This window comes from Tauraco erythrolophus, chromosome 3 (assembly GCF_009769465.1).
Source record: "Tauraco erythrolophus isolate bTauEry1 chromosome 3, bTauEry1.pri, whole genome shotgun sequence".
In the NCBI taxonomy this organism is placed as follows: Eukaryota; Metazoa; Chordata; class Aves; order Musophagiformes; family Musophagidae; genus Tauraco; species Tauraco erythrolophus.
In genome coordinates this window covers 96277099-96296707 of record NC_141467.1, presented here as the reverse complement: position 1 = coordinate 96296707, position 19609 = coordinate 96277099, and the positions used below count along the sequence as shown (strand labels likewise).

General features: G+C 39.5%; 1 protein-coding gene across 2 annotated transcripts in view; it reads left to right on the top strand.

The window, feature by feature from the left end:
• KCNQ3 (potassium voltage-gated channel subfamily Q member 3) overlaps nt 1–7581 on the top strand; it is a 211447-nt gene extending 203866 nt beyond the window's left edge. For both annotated transcript variants that reach the window (XM_086609566.1, XM_086609565.1), the window contains 4 exons: nt 614–745; nt 3692–3790; nt 5801–5885; nt 6844–7581. In XM_086609566.1, the coding sequence (XP_086465692.1) occupies nt 614–745; nt 3692–3790; nt 5801–5885; nt 6844–7581 (1054 nt within the window). The remainder of the gene's footprint in view (nt 1–613; nt 746–3691; nt 3791–5800; nt 5886–6843) is intronic.
• Nucleotides 7582–19609: the final 12028 nt, after the last annotated feature.

Here is a 19609-nt window from a genome sequence, read left to right as displayed (position 1 = left end):
ACTAGGACATTTTATAATAACAGTAAAAATAACAGCAATTATATAACTATTATTATTACAACAACAATAATATTATACTGCTGTTTTTTCAAGGACACTTCAGGCATTTTTAGTACTGTCTCCACAACTTGAACTGCTGCTGACTTTAAATTCCACGTTTCTATCTAATTAACATCTCCTATCCAGAGCTTTCCCAGGTGCAAAAGGAAAACCAAGCTGAACGTGGTTCAGCATTCTATATACTGTAAATTAGCTTTGAAATAGGCTGAAGCATAAAAAAGCAGCTTCAGTGTCATAGTTTCAAAATCTTCTGTGCCTCGTGTTGTTGAAAATTTTGTAGCTTTGAACCATTTCTAGTTATGATGATAGTGCTGAAAGACATTGGGTGTGTATAATTAATTTTAGCCTATTAATTATGAAAAATGCAACTATTACATATTTACAAATGTGGTATGTTATTAGAGATTCTCTGCTTATGTTTTACTACCTTGCTTTGAAATAACATGCTCAATGTCCAAACATCCAGAGTGATTATCAATTACTTGATAAAACTGCAAATTATCATTATGGAATTTATATGAGAAGTTAGTAATTTTTTTTGTTTATTATGTAGAATACTGCAGTTTCGTCTCTATAAAAAAAAATTCAAGGAGACTTTGAGGCCTTATGATGTAAAGGATGTGATAGAGCAATACTCAGCAGGGCATCTTGATATGCTTTCCAGAATAAAATATCTTCAGGCAAGGTAAGAATACTCTGGGAACTGGGGAAAATATATACCTGTGCTGGGAAAATAAAAGCATGGTTTGCCTGTTTGTGTAGAACACCACCCAGAAGCTATGTCTTCGTGTAGCTGGTGAATAAGAAAACCTTTTCACCAAAGAATAAGTGCCAGTGAGAAGCCAGCAGGGGTAACTGCAGCAGAAGACACCACTGGCTCATATTTAGAAGGATAGTGGAGTAAAAAATCCTGTGAATTTTCTTGACAGTTGCCTTATTTGATTAGGGTCAAGTTTCTCCCCTTCTCCCCTTTTCGATGATGATAAATAAAAGCAGTAGTTGCTCCACACAGAGCTCTCCTTCAAACTCCGTTCTCTGCTGACAGGTGCCTGGTGAAACATCTCATACAAGTGCAAAAATACATCAGCGCAGAAGGTTTTACATCCCCCTCACTCAGGTGTAAATCGATCTTTATGAAAAAAATTGGAATTCCAGGCCTTTGTGACTGTTCAGGTGCAATCTACCCCTACAGTTGTGACCTCACAGAAGCGGTTCATCGCAAGGCATTTTTGAGGCTTGTCTGCAAAAATCCATGCTGCTTGCATCCCGAGCTTGAGCTAGTAAGCTCGTCTGGGTCTGAGCGCACACCTGTGTGTATGTGTGTAGCTGTAGTAGTTTAGTCTCAGCACAGCACTGTCCACGTTCCCTGAGCTCGCCCCGTCACTCTGAGCAGCAAAACGCCATGCAGACGTACCCTTGGTTTCTCTCAAGAATAGGTTGACTGAGTGCAACTCTTGCTGCACATTTGGACCTTATCTAGGCTTACCTTGGCTTTGTTAGGCTGTTCTGGTCCTTCTGTTGAACTTCATAGTTTCTTATTCCAAAGTGCTTTTCCATGTACTGGGCTATCTCATTTTCAAGTATATAACATGTCTGGTTCCTCCCTCACTGTTATTGCTCTAGAAAAGCTATTCGCTTTTATTATATACCACGAATCATCACTGTTACCCTATAAAATGAGCTCTGTGTCACATGAGCTTAGGTTTCAATTCAGTCATACCTTTCTGAACTCAGGAAGTTGAGGTGGGCTCATCATGTTAGAAACCTGCATCTATGGTGGGGTCTACACACCTTATACTGGAGATCCTTCCTTTACCTCACACTAAGGTGTTGTTTGATTTTGGACAGCAGAGCACCTCTCAGATACTCGCTTGAGCCTTAGCAGCAGTGAAGGTGCCTGACATGATTAGGCCTGTCTCTTGCAGTACTTATGGCAGAGCTTTGCGGGATGAAGACGCATCCCAAGCTGAATCAGGGCAAAAATCACGGCACAGCCTCAGCCCTGTGATGTCCATCTCAGAAAAGCCATGCCCCAATATAAAGAATCACCAGTAGCAGAAGAACTACAAAATTTCAAAAGCCATTTTGCACACATAAAGTGAAGACCTTTCTGGAGGTCTTTGAAGAAAAAGCATAATCCTGGTAAACCATGTGAGATTCCTTTTATAATTAATAGAGAGCTAGTCAACATAATTAATGGCCTTTATGACACAATTAATCCCTGCTTAAAGCAGATGCTGTCATTTGATCAGTGGAGTCTCCCTTAGTGTCCCCTGAACTTTCTTCACTGTGTTGACTAGCAGCCTACCAGTACTTAAAGGGGGCCTACAGGAAAGCTGCAGAGGGACTTTTTACAAGGGCACATAGTGACAGGACAAGGGGCAATGGATTTAAACTGAAAGAGGGCAGATTTAGATTACATATAAGGAAGAAATTTTTCACTCTGAGGGTGGTGAGGCACTGGAACAGGTTGCCTAGAGAAGTTGTGGATGCCCCATCCCTGGCAGTGTTCAAGGCCAGGTTGGATGAGGCTTTGGGCAACCTGGTGTAGTGGAAGGTGTCTCTGCCCATGGCAGGGGGGTTGGAACTAGATGATCTTTGAGGTCCCTTCCAACCCAAACCATTCTATGATTCTATGATTCTATGATTCTATGACTAGATCTCCACTGACTGTAATCGGACAAAAGCAGGGACAGGAGTCCTACTCATTGTGTCTGTGAGTAGCGAGATGCCATAGGAGTTTGATGAGTCATTGACTGACAGCCTAGCAATTCTTGTGTGCCTAGGAAATATCTAGCTAGCTTTGTGAGGTTTGCCTTGAGCTTTTTAACGTTCAGTTTTCAAAACTCCATGGGGCACAACGAAGCCATGCAATGTACCTGGATGGATTGTCTGATAAAACACGTAACTGCTCTGTGGAGTAGTGCTGACCGATACCTGGTCAGTCTGGTGTGGGGGCTGAATGAAGAGAGGCTTGCTTGCACCTGAGCAGTTGGATATGTCAAATGAAAGAATATAATATATTGATATAGTAAAAGTGTGTCATTAAATATGCTGGAGCCTCCCAAACAATCCTTTGGGTTTTCTTTTAAATAAAAAGTCAGGCAGGATTCCTTGTGAAATTTCTGTTATAGTTACATTTTTCAAAGCAAAAGAATACTTAGTAAAGACAAAAAAAATTACTGATAATTAGGCACAATAACTGCTGGAAAGTCGTTGGTTTATTAAGAGTATCAGGAATTGCCATCTTGGACCAAATTCTGATTTTCACTATCCAGCACATAAGTTGATGGGTCTCTCCTGATATTTTTAGGAGCAGCTGTTATTGGACATTTTTTGACCATCACACTATTTAGTTCCTTTGAAGGAAACAAAGTAATGTGTTTCAAATGTCAAAGTTTGGAAACAGTGAGTTAAATAATTACTTAATTACCAGGTAATTACAATTCAGTGTGTTGATTGTGGACTTAGACCAGAGCAAACATGTCATGACCCGCAATATATTACCAAATTGAAATGTGCTTCCTTTTTCAATCTTTGCTACTATTTACTGCAGAGATGCATAGAATTTTCTATCATGTGTTAGCATTTAGAGATGAACTTATACAGTTGCACTTTTCTTTTTTTTCAGAGTAGATATGATTTTTACACCTGGACCTCCATCTACTCCCAAGCATAAGAAATCCCAAAAGGGAGGAGCTTTTTCTTACCCTTCACAACAGTCTCCCAGGTGAATATTTTTGCCTAGTATTTTGCATAGGCCAAAACAGAAGTAAAAAATTCATTCAGAAAAAAAAAAGCACGCCCTTCATTCAACCACCCAGTACACTGTTACAGTAATGGTACTGAGAGGATATGTTACTACAAGGTACATATGTGTAAATGTTGAGTCAGAAAGACACTAGTTTCCCTATGAACAGTGTATCTTGGAACTCTAAACTTAATGGCTTCTTAATTGTCTAGCTCAGCTTCTCCACAGTTTGGAAATGTGATTTTATATGAAATACGAGCATTTGGTTGCTGATGTGCTGAATTTCTAGCGTTCAACTAGTAAAACAACTTAAAAACTCAATAAAAATCACCAACAGTTTAAAAGTAAACCAGTTATCCTCCTGAAGTGGAAAAAAGTTTCATTATAGCACCCACAAAATGGCAAGCACAGGGTTTTAATGATACTGCTTTTAAACCAATGATTGGTGAGAATTACTGAAAATAAATAGCAATACCAGGTTTCTGGGTGTGAAAGTTACAGAGAGTTATTTTATTACTGCATTTCTGGTAGCAAGAATTCCATAATAAATGACATTTCTTATGTTATTTACATCTATCAATCTGTCAATAAATACCCATGAAGAACCACACAAGACCATCAACAATCTGTCCCCAAAGCTGTTATGGTTGCTGAGAACAAAAGAAATCATACAGAAAATAAACTAACTTGACTCTATCTGGTTTATCCCACTCAGTGAAAACTCTAAAAGAATATAAATGTGAAGACAGAGACTACATATATTCAAGAGGCAACGATCATTTGGGGAACAAAGCAGATGATTGTAAAATTTGAATGAACTCATATCATCAGTAAACCAATGTGCAAAATCTGACATGCTTTAGTTATAGTTTCTGCTTTAGTAAGATATATTCACAACTGTATCTTGAATTTTGTCAAAAAGAGAAGAAATGGACTTGTTAAAAGTTTTAGGGTCTATTTGTTTTAAATTATATTAAAGAACAAGTGTTTAGAAGTTGTTTTTCTGGACTTTGACATAGGTTATGGAAAGACACAGATTCCTATGAGATGAAAACATTTTGATAAAAATTTAACTTGATAATAACCATCTTAGATCCATGAAGTTATAAATCAAAGTTCTTTAGTTAAGCAGAGATCATCTGCCTACTCCGAAGTAAGTTAGTCTATTTGATGGATGGGCAGTAGGAAATTACACAGAAGAAAATTTACTCTGGAACCTACTTTAAATCTCCAGGCCAGACTGTTTCTTTTCAGCATTTCCAGTCTGCCAGTTACTATTTGTTTTAATGAAATTAAGAAAAAAAAGAACACTCAGCCTTGAAACTTGGACTCAGTCTTCAAAGACACTTATTATAAAGAATTAGATTTAAAAACACATGACCATCTGTGGGCTGATTATCTAGACTATCTCAACATTTTTCGCAAACCTGAAATTATTCCACCAAGTCTGAGATTAATTTCACTTTCATTTAAACTTTTTGGTTTTGTTTCTTCTTTATCTTAATTTTGAGCCAAATAATTGTAAATTAAAAATCAGGAATACTTTTTTTTACAAATGCATTGGAATCACACAGAATAAACTTTTTCTCCTGTTTGTATGATAAATAACTAAATTCAATCTTTTCTTAAATGGGGCTCTAAGGAGCTATCTGAATATATAAGAGGGCAGATTTAGATTAAATATAAGGAAGAAATTCTTCACTCTGAGGGTGGTGAGGCACAGGAACACGTTGCCCAGAGAAGTTGCGGATGCCCCATCCCTGGAAGTGTTCAAGGCCAGGTTGGATGAGGCTTTGAGCAACCTGGAGTAGTGGAGGGTGTCCCCACCCATGGCAGGGGGGTTGGAACTAGATGATCTTTGAGGTCCCTTCCAACCCAAACCATTCTATGATTCTAATATATCACCAAGATGGTATTTCTGTTTTCTGATATGTTTCTTACTATCATGCAAGGAAAAAATGAACACTAATAGTTATTAATTTTTTGTAGAAATGATTCATATGTAGCCAAAGCATCTACAGCAGATACTGAAGACCAAAGTATGATGGGCAAATTTGTTAAAGTTGAACGACAGGTATGTAATTTCAAGATAATGATGGAGGCTGCGGCGCTTGTACAGCAATGATAAAGCTGACGTAAATTCTGTGTGAGTCGTTGGCTGACCCGGACAGATTCATACTGTTGGTGATCAAGACTCACTCACATTATGCTAATGATCACAAAAGGATGTTGCTGTTTTTTCATGAAAGAATTTAATTAACTGAGAAGTGTGTATTTTAAAACCCATTGAATGAATATCATTACATCTATGAGGAAGACCCTAACCATGATGTTTAGATGGGACTTTTTCATTCCCTTAAAGCCCATATTCATCATGTCTGGTGCTTTACTGTCAGCACCACCTTCTTTTGCAGGATCTGATACTCAAAAGAATTGCCTCCACGGGTATTTCTGGGCCCTCTTCGTGCATCCTAACCTATTTGTTAGCAAATTAAGACATTCTTACTCTTAAATACATACCTAAGTAAGAGGGAGGCAAGTGGCATTGATTCGCATCAATTCCTTTCATGGAATGTAAATGTTCAGGCACAAAGTACTGTGAAAAGAGAAAGGAAATTAGTCCTGAATTTTAACCCTGATGTTGCGGAACTCAACAAGAGAGAGTACGTCTGTGCACAAAGATAATTTCAACTGTTGTGTTTTGGTAATAGTTATTTACCCTATGGTATCAAGACTTTGGTCATAACATTGTAGACTGCTGTTGGATGCTGGACTGCCAAATATCCAACAACACTAAGAATTTTTTTGGCACGGTCCATAGGGATGGGTCATCTTAATCTGAGGCAGTTAGAGGATAAGCAGACATCCACTGCAGTCTAGCTTCCAAGGGAAAGTCATGATTATCCTATAATTACTTTCATGTCCAATAAAGATGGCAGCACACTATTGGTGGGGCAGTGCACCTATGGGAGCGTTGACTCTTTCATTGAGCAGCTGACTTAAGACAATATCATAACATTGGTATTTTTCAGGTTAATGACATGGGGAAGAAACTGGATTTTCTTGTCGATATGCATATGCATCATATGGAACAGCTGCAAATACAAGTCGCTGAGATAAGTCCATTGAAAGAAACTGCTTCTCCTGCAAAGGAGAAGAGAGAAGAAAACAAATATTCTGAATTAAAAACAATAATCTATAAATACACTGAGCAGTGTGCCCATGAAACTCCTTACAACTTCCAGCAGGTTCCAGTCAACAAAGTCAGTCCTTATGGTTTCTCTGCACATGGTCATATGACTCATTCACAACCTTTGTCGACAGGTGGGCAAAACTCTGGCAAACTGCAAGCCACACATTCCTCAACTTCATATGCAGAAAGGCCAACAGTTTTGCCTATATTTACATTAATGGACTCCCAGGTTAGCTACCACTCTCAAGGAGACCTACAAAGCCCTTACTCAGATAAGATGTCTTCAAGGCAGAGAAGGAGCTTAACAAGAGACAGCGATACTCCATTATCCCTTCTCTCTGTCAACCATGAGGAACTTGAGCGCTCCCCAAGTGGCTTCAGTATCTCCCAAGACAGAGACGACTTCCCGTTTGGCCCCAGTGGGGGATCGGCGTGGATGAGAGAGAAACGCTACCTAGCAGAGGGGGAAACGGACACAGACACTGACCCTTTTACACCAAGTGGCTCCATGCCTTTGTCTTCTACAGGAGATGGGATTTCAGATTCAATATGGACCCCTTCGAATAAGCCAGTTTAAAAACGCGTGTGGGGGCAGTCACTGGTTGACTTCTCCATGTAATGTAAGCATACTTTGTATATCTCACTTACTCTACACTCAAAGCTTACTAGTTCAAAACACCAATGGCTGCATAAGATGCATGTGATATTAGTGGTAGTCATTCTGCACCATTTCATACAATTTACTAATGCAGTTTTTTTCATGCTACCAAAACTAAGGAGCTTAGTTTTGAGCATGGTTTGCATGACTTTACCCTATATAAATGGTACAGCTGATTTCTTCTATGATACATATCTATCTGATGCTCTTCAATACAACAATGGTGAATTGATAACAGGCAAGATATGGTGGTCCTTGCTACATTTTGTAAACAGAGCAGCAAAGTAAAAATATTTTCAGGAGCAATATCCCTTTGTGGAAACATAATGTCTGAATTCGTGTTCCAATAAAAGTAAATTAATCTCTAACCAGCCTAGCCAAGAACATCTAATATTCAAAGCAGGGAAGAAGCTGAGTCAAAGTAAATGACCTTACAGAAATGGTTTTGTGAACTAAATATCTCTTACGTGATCTACTGTTCAACCTCCCATGAAATATAATGTCAAAATAAAATTAGCGGTAGAATTTAAAATTATCAAAGCCACTTTTGGGGATTTGTCATGGATATTTATTTATTGTAAAATGTAAATATAAATCCCTCAAATTACTTTGAAAATCTCCACTAGTGTTTAGAAAATTGCTCTAAGTGTGACTACAATGCTGTTTTGTAGAAAACCTTTTCTTGGCCCATTTGTTATAGGGCCAAATTTTCCTCTGTTCCAGAAATTAGGTTGTTCAGTGTAGGAAACTCCGAGTTTATACATTCCACTCTTTTATTGACTCATGTGCTGCTAAGTAAGCTGCATAATGTAACTGTGCCTCAGTTTCCCAATTAATTGGGAGTTATACTTCCGTACAAATATAAAGACTGTAAGGCTCAATTCACTACAATTTGCCAAATGCTTTGAGGTCCTTAAACATGCAGAGTATGGCTGTTCTGTTCCCTGGGAGTTCCACAATGTGAGATGCTGCCAGAATCTCTTTCTCTCTGTTTACTGTTTCCCTTGGAAATGGGTTGCTCCAAATCCATGAATGTGTGCCATATTTAAGATCAATGTACCAATAAATAAATACCATCCCTGAGCAACAGAGGGGATAAGTATGCTCCCTAGGCCTCAGCCAAATATTTTTCATGGGCATTGGAGATTATATTGAGGAAGAGCCAGAAATCAACCCAACCCACTGGGAACAGGGCAGAAACGCATCGAAGATCTCACCGCTACAGTGGGAATGTGATACCTATACAGCTAGTGAAACCCACCTGTCCAAATATCCTATGCAGGATTCATCTGATGTCAATCCAGGTGTCGATGAAATAGCATCCGTTTGATGTCAAATTTGATGGCTATGCACTCTTTACAGCTGATGGAAAACTGATCAGTACAGTCAGTGGGCACAGGCTGCAAGAACCAAAGCACACATCAGTTTTAGGATGAGATTAATCTCATCTTTAACTCAATTATTTACAATAACCAAATTTCTACTGACTTCAAAGGGAGCAAAGGGAGACTTGCCCAGATGTCAGATGATCAGAGACACCCACAGTCTGGGCAGGCTCTCATGCCTACCCTGCTGATCCAAGGGCAGGCTCTCTACCATGGCCCATGTCCACCGCCTGTTGAGGATGACTCCTGTCACTCCACGGAATGACTTCACCACCATGGCTAGAGCACTGACCAACAAAGACACAAGGATTTGGCCCATGTAAGATGTCAGAAAGTGAACTTTCTGTAGTGACTGCTTGTGTTACACTGCAGCTGCACAGCTGAGCATCAAAGACACATCCAATCAGAGCACAAGAAAGCGATATGCTTTCTGGGCTTCCCATGTGCAACTGGGTGCTGCACAGGCCTGGATAGAGTGCGCTTTAGTGGAAGGTACCTTGTTGGGTTTTGCCCACTGTAGTAAACTTCATGCTTGATTCCTCGGTATAGTTGACATCTCGTAACAGTCGTTCCAACCAGGGAACTACTATTCTCTTCCAGATGTAGACATTGCCTTCATTCTTCATTGTTTATTCTTTATTTAAAGAGGTATCTAAAGGATTAGGATCTTCTTACTTCATCTGCTTCTTCAGCTAAATCATGATAAATCCTTCTGGGACAGATCTTCAGGGAGAACAGATTACTGTAGTTACTCAAGTAAATAATGTAGACCAGGTACATCCTTTGAAGAGTGGGCTGAGTCCACAGAGCTGTTCTGAGGCCAGTAACTATGATAATATGAGGAATAATTTTGGTAATTACTTAATTGACAAAATAGCCATTGACCTGAAAGATAATCTGTGTGTGGTGCAGTTTCATGGCTAAACTTGAAAAGAATAAAACTAGCTGACAAAACTGTAATTCATTATAGTTTGCATATTGAGAAGAATTGTTTGGCCATCAGCGATTCTTGGAAACATGTATATTGCAGCTGCTTTAGGTACATGTCTGTGGCAACTCAGAAGATTTAACCCTCACATGACAAATGAATGAGAAAGAATGAAAATTGATTTTAACACTGCTAGACTTCTTCTGAACCTGGTGTAAGTACGTGCTAGACAAGCCTGCTTCGCTTTTCTTATATGTCAAGTGTCTGGCATTCCTACTGGTTTCACTTGAGTTTGGCCCTTCTGAAAATGCTTTCTAGATCCGAATAATCAAAAATCAAGGCAACTAAAAACCAAGTGCAATCTGAGAAATTTGTTTGTGAATGTCTTTGACAGTGGCTCTGCCATGCCCAGCTCTCCCTCACATTCACTCACTGCAGGTTTCTAATCTCTCTCATGCCAGGTTATATAAAGGGAGTCTTTTCTCAGTGTTAAACCTGGCTGGAGAACTGTAAATCACCTCATGATGAAGGTAGGTTCATTCCAAGGACAGAGGCTTGGATGACTCTTCACCTGCACACTGAGTGCAGCCCCAGCGAAAGTGGAATTTGGGCACCTTGCACTGTGTACACTTAGCAGCTGAACTGCCTGCAGGTTCCAGTTCCAGTTCAAGTTCGCATTTTCAGTGGGCTGTGAGCACCGATTTGCTACATGCAGTTTAAAAACACCAGGTCAAGTATCTGTAGTCGCATCCTGAAATATTTAATGATATGCTAACTGGCCAGATAAGGTCTGCCTCTTCTTCAAAGGCACTAGTCGTAAACTCGCCAAGACCTTCTGCAGTGGACATCTCTGAATCCTCTGGAAGAGATCCAAGAAGAGGGTCAAGGAAGTCTGATCAGCTTATTTTAGTATTTATTTTTTCTAACACACTTCTTTGCACTGAAACCAGTCGCGCCTCTGTTCAGAAGGGTGATGTGCATAGCAGCTTTCTGCCTCCTACATCATCTGGATTAAAAACAGGGTGTGCATCTGTTCTTCTCTCTGTGCTGACAACAGATGTGTGTCAAGATGTCACCAACCAGGTGAGGTCTGGAGATCATCCCGGATCCAGGATGTGCACACAAACTTCGTCAGACTCCAGTTAAAGTTGAATTTAGGAAGTGAGTCAACCTTGAAACTGCAGTTTATGTGCGTGCCACAGATACTGGACAAAACAAAATAAAGTATTTGTGATTATTGACCCTGGCGATACTTAAAAGGTCAGGACCTGTTTTGCAGGTAGGTTCACCACACACAAGGAATCCATTATTCACAGTTTCATTTGAGAGAGGCGTTTTTGGTCAACAGTACGTTCATACTAGAATGGATTAGACTTGTCCATCTGTGTGTGACATTTCAGTTTAACAGCTACCAGTTTGGTTTAGGTCAGATCTTTCTAGCATCTAGACTGACACTGAAGCTTTGTTTATGTGTAGTTAACATTAAAGAGTATTAACCATTGGAATACACCCTTTAATGACTCTTAACTCCTATGAGTGACCAAGGATTCATTTCAGGCCTTGAGATGTTTTCATAATCAGAAAGTGAGGGTCACCTCTGCTTTCCTTGAAGTCAGTAAGAAACCTTCTCAAACTGATGTACCGGCAGCAGGATCGGGTCCTAAACAGCCTTTATTTATAAAATTCCTTGTGGAAGACAGCACTGATCTGGAGATGTTTTTCTTAGCTGCATTTTTACATGGATTTTTCAGCCACTAGCAAATGACAAACATCTGGAAGTTTTTGAAAAGATGAATCTATGTTTACATTGTGTACCTCTCTTTGCAGCACTATTATCAATCAAGCTTCCTCACTTTAGGTTCAAACTGAGAATATTTCATTACAGCAGAAGTGAATGTTTAGCTAAAGTGTGCAGGTATAGAAAATATGGTTTATGCTTCATTCAAGGAGTTAGTCCTTTAAGAAAAATCTAGTCAGGTAATGACTGTCATCCTTGCCTTGGCTTTTCCTGCACTGAATTAATCAGTCTGGCTCCTATCAGCCAAAATCAGCCCAAAAGGGCATTCAGCGCGTGGAGAGATTGATTGAAAAGTCCTGACTTTGGCTATATTTGTTCTGTTCTTATCTGTAACTTTGCTGCATTGTTATGGTTCAGGGTGGAAATAGTTTTAAGTTTTTCTGCTTCAAATTATGGCCCAGCAGCACGGCAAACTAATTCCCACCTGAACCCTTGTGTAACAGGGCTGCTGACTTGTGGTCTTCAGGCTAGCACCGTGGTCCAATCACTTTGCAAGATCACAGCCTAAAGCAATCAGAAAATGCAGATTAAGGAGCAAATTCAGTCGTGCTGGGAGCCCAGTAGTTGCAGGGGTGTCACATCTGCCTATGCAAGAACTGAATTTGTCCTGCTTAGTGCAGAGCACCTGGGAAAGCGCTGGATCTTGATTCCTTCCACCCCACATCCCTTACCACCAAGCTTTAGGTGCCTAAGAGTCGCAAACCTAAATTTTCTACAGCACCTCACAAGTTTGGTGTGATATCACTTTTTCAGGGCCCCAGCTAAATGCGGGTGTTCACTTTTGAAGACCATTTCAGAGGTGCAGAGGGAAAAGGGGCTGTTTTCAAGTGGTTTTAGCTGTGCCATGTACATGTGGGAATGAAGATCCTGGGTATCACTATTGCTTCTGATTATTTAGGCTGTAAGATTTGATCCTTCCCAATACAGCTTTTAGTAGCTTCCCTCTGAAGTTAAGTGAAGCAAGATACTGGAAGTGGGATCCTATTTCCATCCTATAGAATACGCTGAGACTGAAGGTTACGTAGCCAACTGCATTTTGTTTTCTAGTTATGGCATCTTATTATTACTAGTATTTGTGCCTTGCTCACTGAAATTTCTCCATGCTACAAAGATGCTTTTCAGATTCTGGGCTGACAAGGGAACACACTTTTATACAAGTGGCCTTTAGTGCTCTTTATAATATATTTATTGTAATTTTTAAACTGTATGTGTAATTTATATTCTGGCACTGTCCAATATTTGAACAACTTTAATATGTTTATTTCAATATATTATGCAAACAATACTTCTTAACTGATTTTTTATGTTCTGTCTTTAAAAACTGCACCACTTATTAATAAATAGAAATTTCAATTATGATGTGGAGGAATTTATTTTCATTTAATTTGCTATATATTCACATGGATTTGAGGAACATAATGTCAAATGTGTCCCCCAGCAAAAGCATTGCCTTCACCCATGCAAGAGTGAGCTCGTAGCTACAAGTGGGCTTTTTCTGGCTTCCACAGCTAGTCCTGTTGTAATATAACACGCAATAGATCCCATTATTTGTGACTTCTTTTAATTTTTGTGGCTGTGTAACTTATATGCCTTTGATCATATGTGTGTGGGAAAATAAAAACTAGGGAAAAAATACGTTCAAATTAGATGTGTTGATGTGCTAAACCATGAACTTGCATGCAAAATATATGGAGAACGTAGTAATGGCACAAAGCTGCTCTGAATATCCTCTGCAGGGAGTTTAACAGCTGGCTACAGGGTTAGGATGGGAGTTTCCTGAATTCTGCCCGATTCTGTGGCTGTGTGTCCGTCTTCCTGCTGTGTAAAACCACTAGAAAGCTGCTCACTTGCCTCCCAGCAACACTGTGGCACAGTGTGAACTGTTTGAAATGTCTCACCCTCTGATGCAAACAGGAGGGTGATAATGAAGAAAATTCATCTCAAACATCTTTTCTACAAACATTTATGTTTGTAGTTTTGGTTGGAGATAGCATTTTAATAGTATTAAATATATATGTACACAGGGCATGTAGGTTTTTTTCTCCCAGCTTCTGGTTTGGAAATTGTCGTGTTTCCTTGGAAAAGGTTTGGAGTGTGCATGCACATGTGCACAAGTGAATTTGCTCAGCTCACAGTGTTGCAGGAGGATCGGTGTGTGTGGAAGGAGAGGGACGTTGCACAGCCCGTCTGGCTGAGCGGGTTGGATTTCTCTCAGTGACAACAGTCGCGTAACAGTTCACTTAACATCTGAAATGCAACCTTAAAAAGAGATTTCTTAAATTTTTGTGGTAGGTAAAAAAATATTCAGCAGTTATTCCAGTTTCTTATCCCACTTCTATGTCCCTGTAATTGGGAATAATTAAAAAAAAATCCTGTAGTGCTGCAACATCCAATTGTGCTGGGTTTGTTTTTTGTTTTTGGTTTGTTTTTTTGTTTTTTTTTTTTTAAATGGCTCAATTTAAGTAAGATTAGTGCCAGGCTCTTACAACCAAGTTCTATCATTTTTTCCAAAGATAGACAGTATTTTTTTAAAGTAATGCATCAGAGTGTGGAATTTCAAATCTCTTGGGTTCAGTTTTGCACACAGCTCTAGAGACTATGTACAACACTAACATTTTCTTTATTCCCTGCCTTTCTGTCAAGGCAAACATAAAGGTACTTCAAATGTATTCACATCCTTTCATAGACAATATTACCACTCGTTATCGTTGCTGAATTAGCAGTGAATGTCCCAGTTTGAACCGAACAGCAGCTGCACAGCAGAATTCTCTTGCAAGGAGAGCAGACAGCCACAGCAACGACATTTGTACGAGTATTTTGCAGACACGACAGGTGAACCGCTCAGTTTTTGTTCAGCTGAACTAAAATACATTGCATTAAAATTTCCCCTTGGCTGTCACCCAAATACATAAGCGTGCCAAATCACTGGATTTCAGTAAGGCACTGGCTCTGATCTTTTAAGAAATTAATTCTAAAACAGAAGCAAGATGTGATACCTGTCCTGAGGCAAAGCCCTGCTTATATCCACAGTTTTCCGCTGCTCCAGGCACTGCTTATGTCTATACAGGGACTGTTGAGGTCATATATAATTGTCCCCTGCCTGAGCAGAGTAGGGCTAAGACTTAACAGTACAAAAAATGTAAATATAGATCCATCCAGCATGGCACAAGCAACAGTTTCATGAGTGGAGGTTTCTCAGTGTATCCTCTTTCTTCTCAGGATGCTTTGATTTTCAAGACTTTCCAGAGTCTTGAAAACTAGCCCAGATAAAATGATCTCTTGATTAACATGGAACACCCACCTGGATGGCAGAGAAGGGAAGGAATCAGGAAAGCCAAGTCTTATGGCACAGAGCAGCAGGAGAGCTAGACTGCCCTTAAAGATATTACCCTCTAAGACGATTTCTTCAGGCATATGGTCCTGATGGCTGGTGGCCCCGTGGGCTTGGGACAGCACCACAGCTTCTCTCCTGCTTCCTTGAGTCAGATGCAGATGATCAGCAGAGATCATGAAAAAAGGAGATATAAGATGTGCTATGAATGTTTTGGCCATTTCGATGGAACCAGTTATGTGTCTGACATATCAGAAATAACAACACTAGATAAATCATTAAATATTTTCCAAGTAAATTCTGGACTGCTGCAACTCTGTACGCAATCAAAGCTTTATGAGTCTCTAGATTTACAAATGCAGACTGCTTGATCACCAACTATCATCTTTGGAAGCCTCAAAGGAGTCGTGCAAGGTATTGCACGGGTCTGTAAAAATCTCATGGGACATATATAACATGCAGAGAAGAAAGCAAAACCACCAGGGGTGCACCAGAGATGAACTGGTTTTGAGATTAAAGAAAAAATGTTACAAAGAATAGAGCTTGTCTGCAATTCTAAATAAATTTCCTGAAATGGGAAAAAAGGTTTATGAACAGGAATAAATAAATGCTTATATACATATAATTGTCCCTTTAAGAGATGAAATTTAGGTTTTTTTCTTCTAAAAGAAGAGTAATGAGGAAACATTATTACATTTAGAGAATTGTCCTTAATGAAATTTGAGCAAAAATAAATAAAATAAAATAGAAGAATGTTGCTAGCATCTGAAATGAAAATTCAGATTAAAAAAAAAGCAAAACCAACACTTTATAGAGCTACTACATTTCTTAATAAAATAAATAAATATCTTGTAAAATTTTAATGGCAGATGACCTGAGGAGAAATATTGAATTATATTCAAGCTTTTCAGAATAAAAATATAATTTACACAATTGATACTTTTCTAAACAAAGTTTATTAAACAATTACTCAAAGGTATTTCATGGAAGCATTGCTGTAGTATAAGAACGTGTAACTAAAGGTAAAACTTCAGAAGTTGTTGCTGCCCCATCCCTGGAAGTGGTCAAGGCCAGGTTGGATGAGGCTTTGGGCAATGGGGTGTAGTGGAGGGTTTCCCTGCCCATGGCAGGGGGTTTGGAACTAGATGATCGTTGAGGTCCCTTCCAACCCAACCCATTCTATGATTCTATGATTCTATAATCCTCTGGAGCAAGCTTGGATTAAGTGTGCTTGTTTGTTCTTTTTTTAAAAGCAGTTCTTCATTCTCTATAGCATCTGATGAGAGATAGGCACAGCTGGGTATGTGTTTTCCTACGAGGTGTATAAGACAGGTAGGTTTGCAAGATGCCGTGGGTACTACAGTATTGTGTGTGCCGCAGCTCATCTTTTCGGGCAGAGGTGGGTTGTACCCCAGGCAGGGCAGGGGGCAGCCACACCTGAGGACACCAGCAGACTGGGATGGAGCAGGTGGGAGGGGATGCTGGTTGCTGACTCTGGCTCAGGTCCCAAGAACATACGGCTGGAGCCCTTGCAGTCGCTCACACATATTGCAACTGCTTGGTAGAAGCATGTGTTTAAAATGTCTAAGAAAAAAGCCACAAGGAAGAAGTAACACATCGCTTCCACACCGCGTTCTCAGCCCACAGAGAGAGAAAGCACCAACATTCAGACTTTATTTTCTCCCTCCTTCCCAGAACTTCATGCCACGCTGTCCCCTCCATTACAAATAAATCACAGGCATTTGGTTTGAATGTGTGTTTATTTAAATTGCATTAGCAGGGACTTACACCATGCAGCCTTCAGCAGACAAATCCATTTACTCAGTAATTTCTAGGAATTATGTGCCTATACCATGTTACTAAGAAGACACTAAAAATTACTTCTTTTCTTGTTCTGGGTTTCGGGACGCTGGTTATGGACACAGTGCTGTCACACAAAGAAACGCTGGATAAAGGAGGCACGTAAAGACTATACCCCTGAGAAAGCGACTTGCTCAGAGGGATGCTCTGAGTGAGAACACGGCATTGTCCCCAAGAGTCAAAGTTGGGGCTGAACAATAGCCCCCTCCCTGGTCACATGAGCATCGCTCTGCAGCTGAGGAAAGTTAAAATTACAGAGTCTCAGGATAAAATGCAGCATGAGGTAAAACCTGCTGAAAGTCAAATTATCCTCATAGCCAAACATCAAACGGTTGGAACTGATCCCAGCGGACACATTTTCCTGGCTATACCTGGTTTTGTCAGCTGTTACAGAGAAGACTTTCATCCCAGCCTTCTTGATGAGATATTGAGCCACTGGTAATTAAATCAGTAAAAGTAATTTTTGTCAAAGAAAAGGCATTTTCATATTCCTCAAGCTGCAGCATTTAGTCATGAAAATTTTTCTTTTTGTCACACCAGTAACTTCCATATAGAATCAGATAATTTAGATTCACTGACATTCCACTGCATAATGTTTTTTTTCATGTGCACACACATGCAAAGTGTCATATTTACCAGCTATAGCTCTGTTAAATGTGGCGGCGGTTGTCTTCCAGCTTCTGAAGTTCTTGGTGAGGGCAGGATTATAGGACAAACAGAGACGCAGCCCTACCACATGTATAACATGATCCCATCAACATCTTTTCTATGGGAAATCAAAACCCCTCAAAACATATGACTGAAACCTGAAACGAGCAAAATGACTTTCGTGTATCTGACACACTGGCAGGTTGCAGTGTTTTAGCTGTTGCAGTAAATTTCTTCATTCTTTGGGTAACATCACAGCTTTCTTCACCTGAACTGGTGGAAGCGCAAGACTGGGACAATACAGTTAAACGAAAGTGACAACAAAACAAGTTGATGACACACTAGTTACCCAAGTAATGTCTACAACAATAAATTAAGTAGTGTTGGAGAGCCCAGCAGCGCAGATGTCCATAGTGTTGATAGGACCATGGCATTGATAGGGCAATCCCAGAGTGCTCTTGATCAGCAGCCTCAACCTTTCCCAAGCCAGACCATTCCCAATAGACAGTTTGTATGCAGCTATCCCGTGCATCTCATCTGTCAGCTCCACTTTATCCTCTCCCTTTCTAACAGGGGTCAGAATATTTCTCTGTTGGGCTTTTGTGCAGGTGTCTAAAGCACTTTTTATTTCAGAGAATGACTACGAATCCATTTAGGTTTCCTTTTTTTTAATTGCTACAAGGTTTTGAATTAATTCACACATTGAAGTGTTCAGTGGCTTATGATAAAATTACTGAATGATGATTATCTACTTTTAACAATATTATATCTAAACTCACTGATTTCAGAGGAATAACTTGCAGTCCACTGGAGTAAATGGGAGCAGAATCTCACCTGCTGCTTCCAATAGCAGTCATCTCTTGGATACTACTAACAATACTCAGCATCACCAAAATTTCCCTGTGTCGTTGTTGTGACCAGATCCCTCTTCCTTCCTCGCCATTTAACCACAATGCTGGGCGATTTTCTGTTTTAACTGTCATTTTGTTCCTTTTTATTTCCTACATTTAAGATACGCTGCAGGTTTCTTCTCTATCCTCTTGACAATGTCCCTTGTTTAAATTACTCGTTGAAGGATGGCTAAAGCTTACCAAAAGGGCTTACCCTGGCCTACCTCTCACCATCAAAGGTGGCATTGGGCCAACTGCAGTAAGATGAGCAGTCCCTTTCAAAGGGAAAAAAAAAATCCTTTCTGTTCCACAATTCAAGTCGTTACTGCCCAAAAGGAGCTTCCAATCCTCACTTGACCTGTCACAGAGACTTTCCATGCGGGATTCAACTGGCACTTTGTGTGCTTGTGATTGTGTTACACCTAGTTAGTCCTTCTGGGATTAAGATAACAAATTTCATAGGATTTTAAAGCAAGATTATCAAGCCTGTCTTCTCAAAGTCTTTCACAAAGTGATTATTAAGACCTGGCAATAACCTCGAGTTTTATATACACTTTGAAGATAATCATCTTTGTCAAGAGAAATCAGGTAAGTCGATATTAACTATTCCAAATCTCGGTGGTTTCACATGTCCTTGGAAGAAGCCATTTCAACGATGCTATTAATGCTTGGTAAAAATGTAGAAAATTAGACGTATTTTTATTAAATGTATAGTTATTACACTTTATTAAATTCTCATACAAATAAATCTGAACTTAAAAAGTAGTTGTAGAAATGTCATGAAGCATGTAATTGTAACATGGGTATATTTTTACGTTAACGTGGAATATTTCTTTAGACCTGGTGTATTTTAGTGTGCTTAAAATGACAGGTGACCTTTAGATGTTGAAACTGAATGAAGGTAAGGAAATTAATATTCAAGGACTTTCCTTTTTTATTTCTGTGTTCTCTTAAATTCTGTCCTGCTCTGTTTAGCATGAAGACACAAGAAAACTATTTGATATCTGATTGCACTCTGTTTGTACAAGAAAAATTAAAACAATTCAGATGTCATGTTTACTTGCCACATTAACATGAGTTCTAATAAAGCACAGCTAATAAATACAT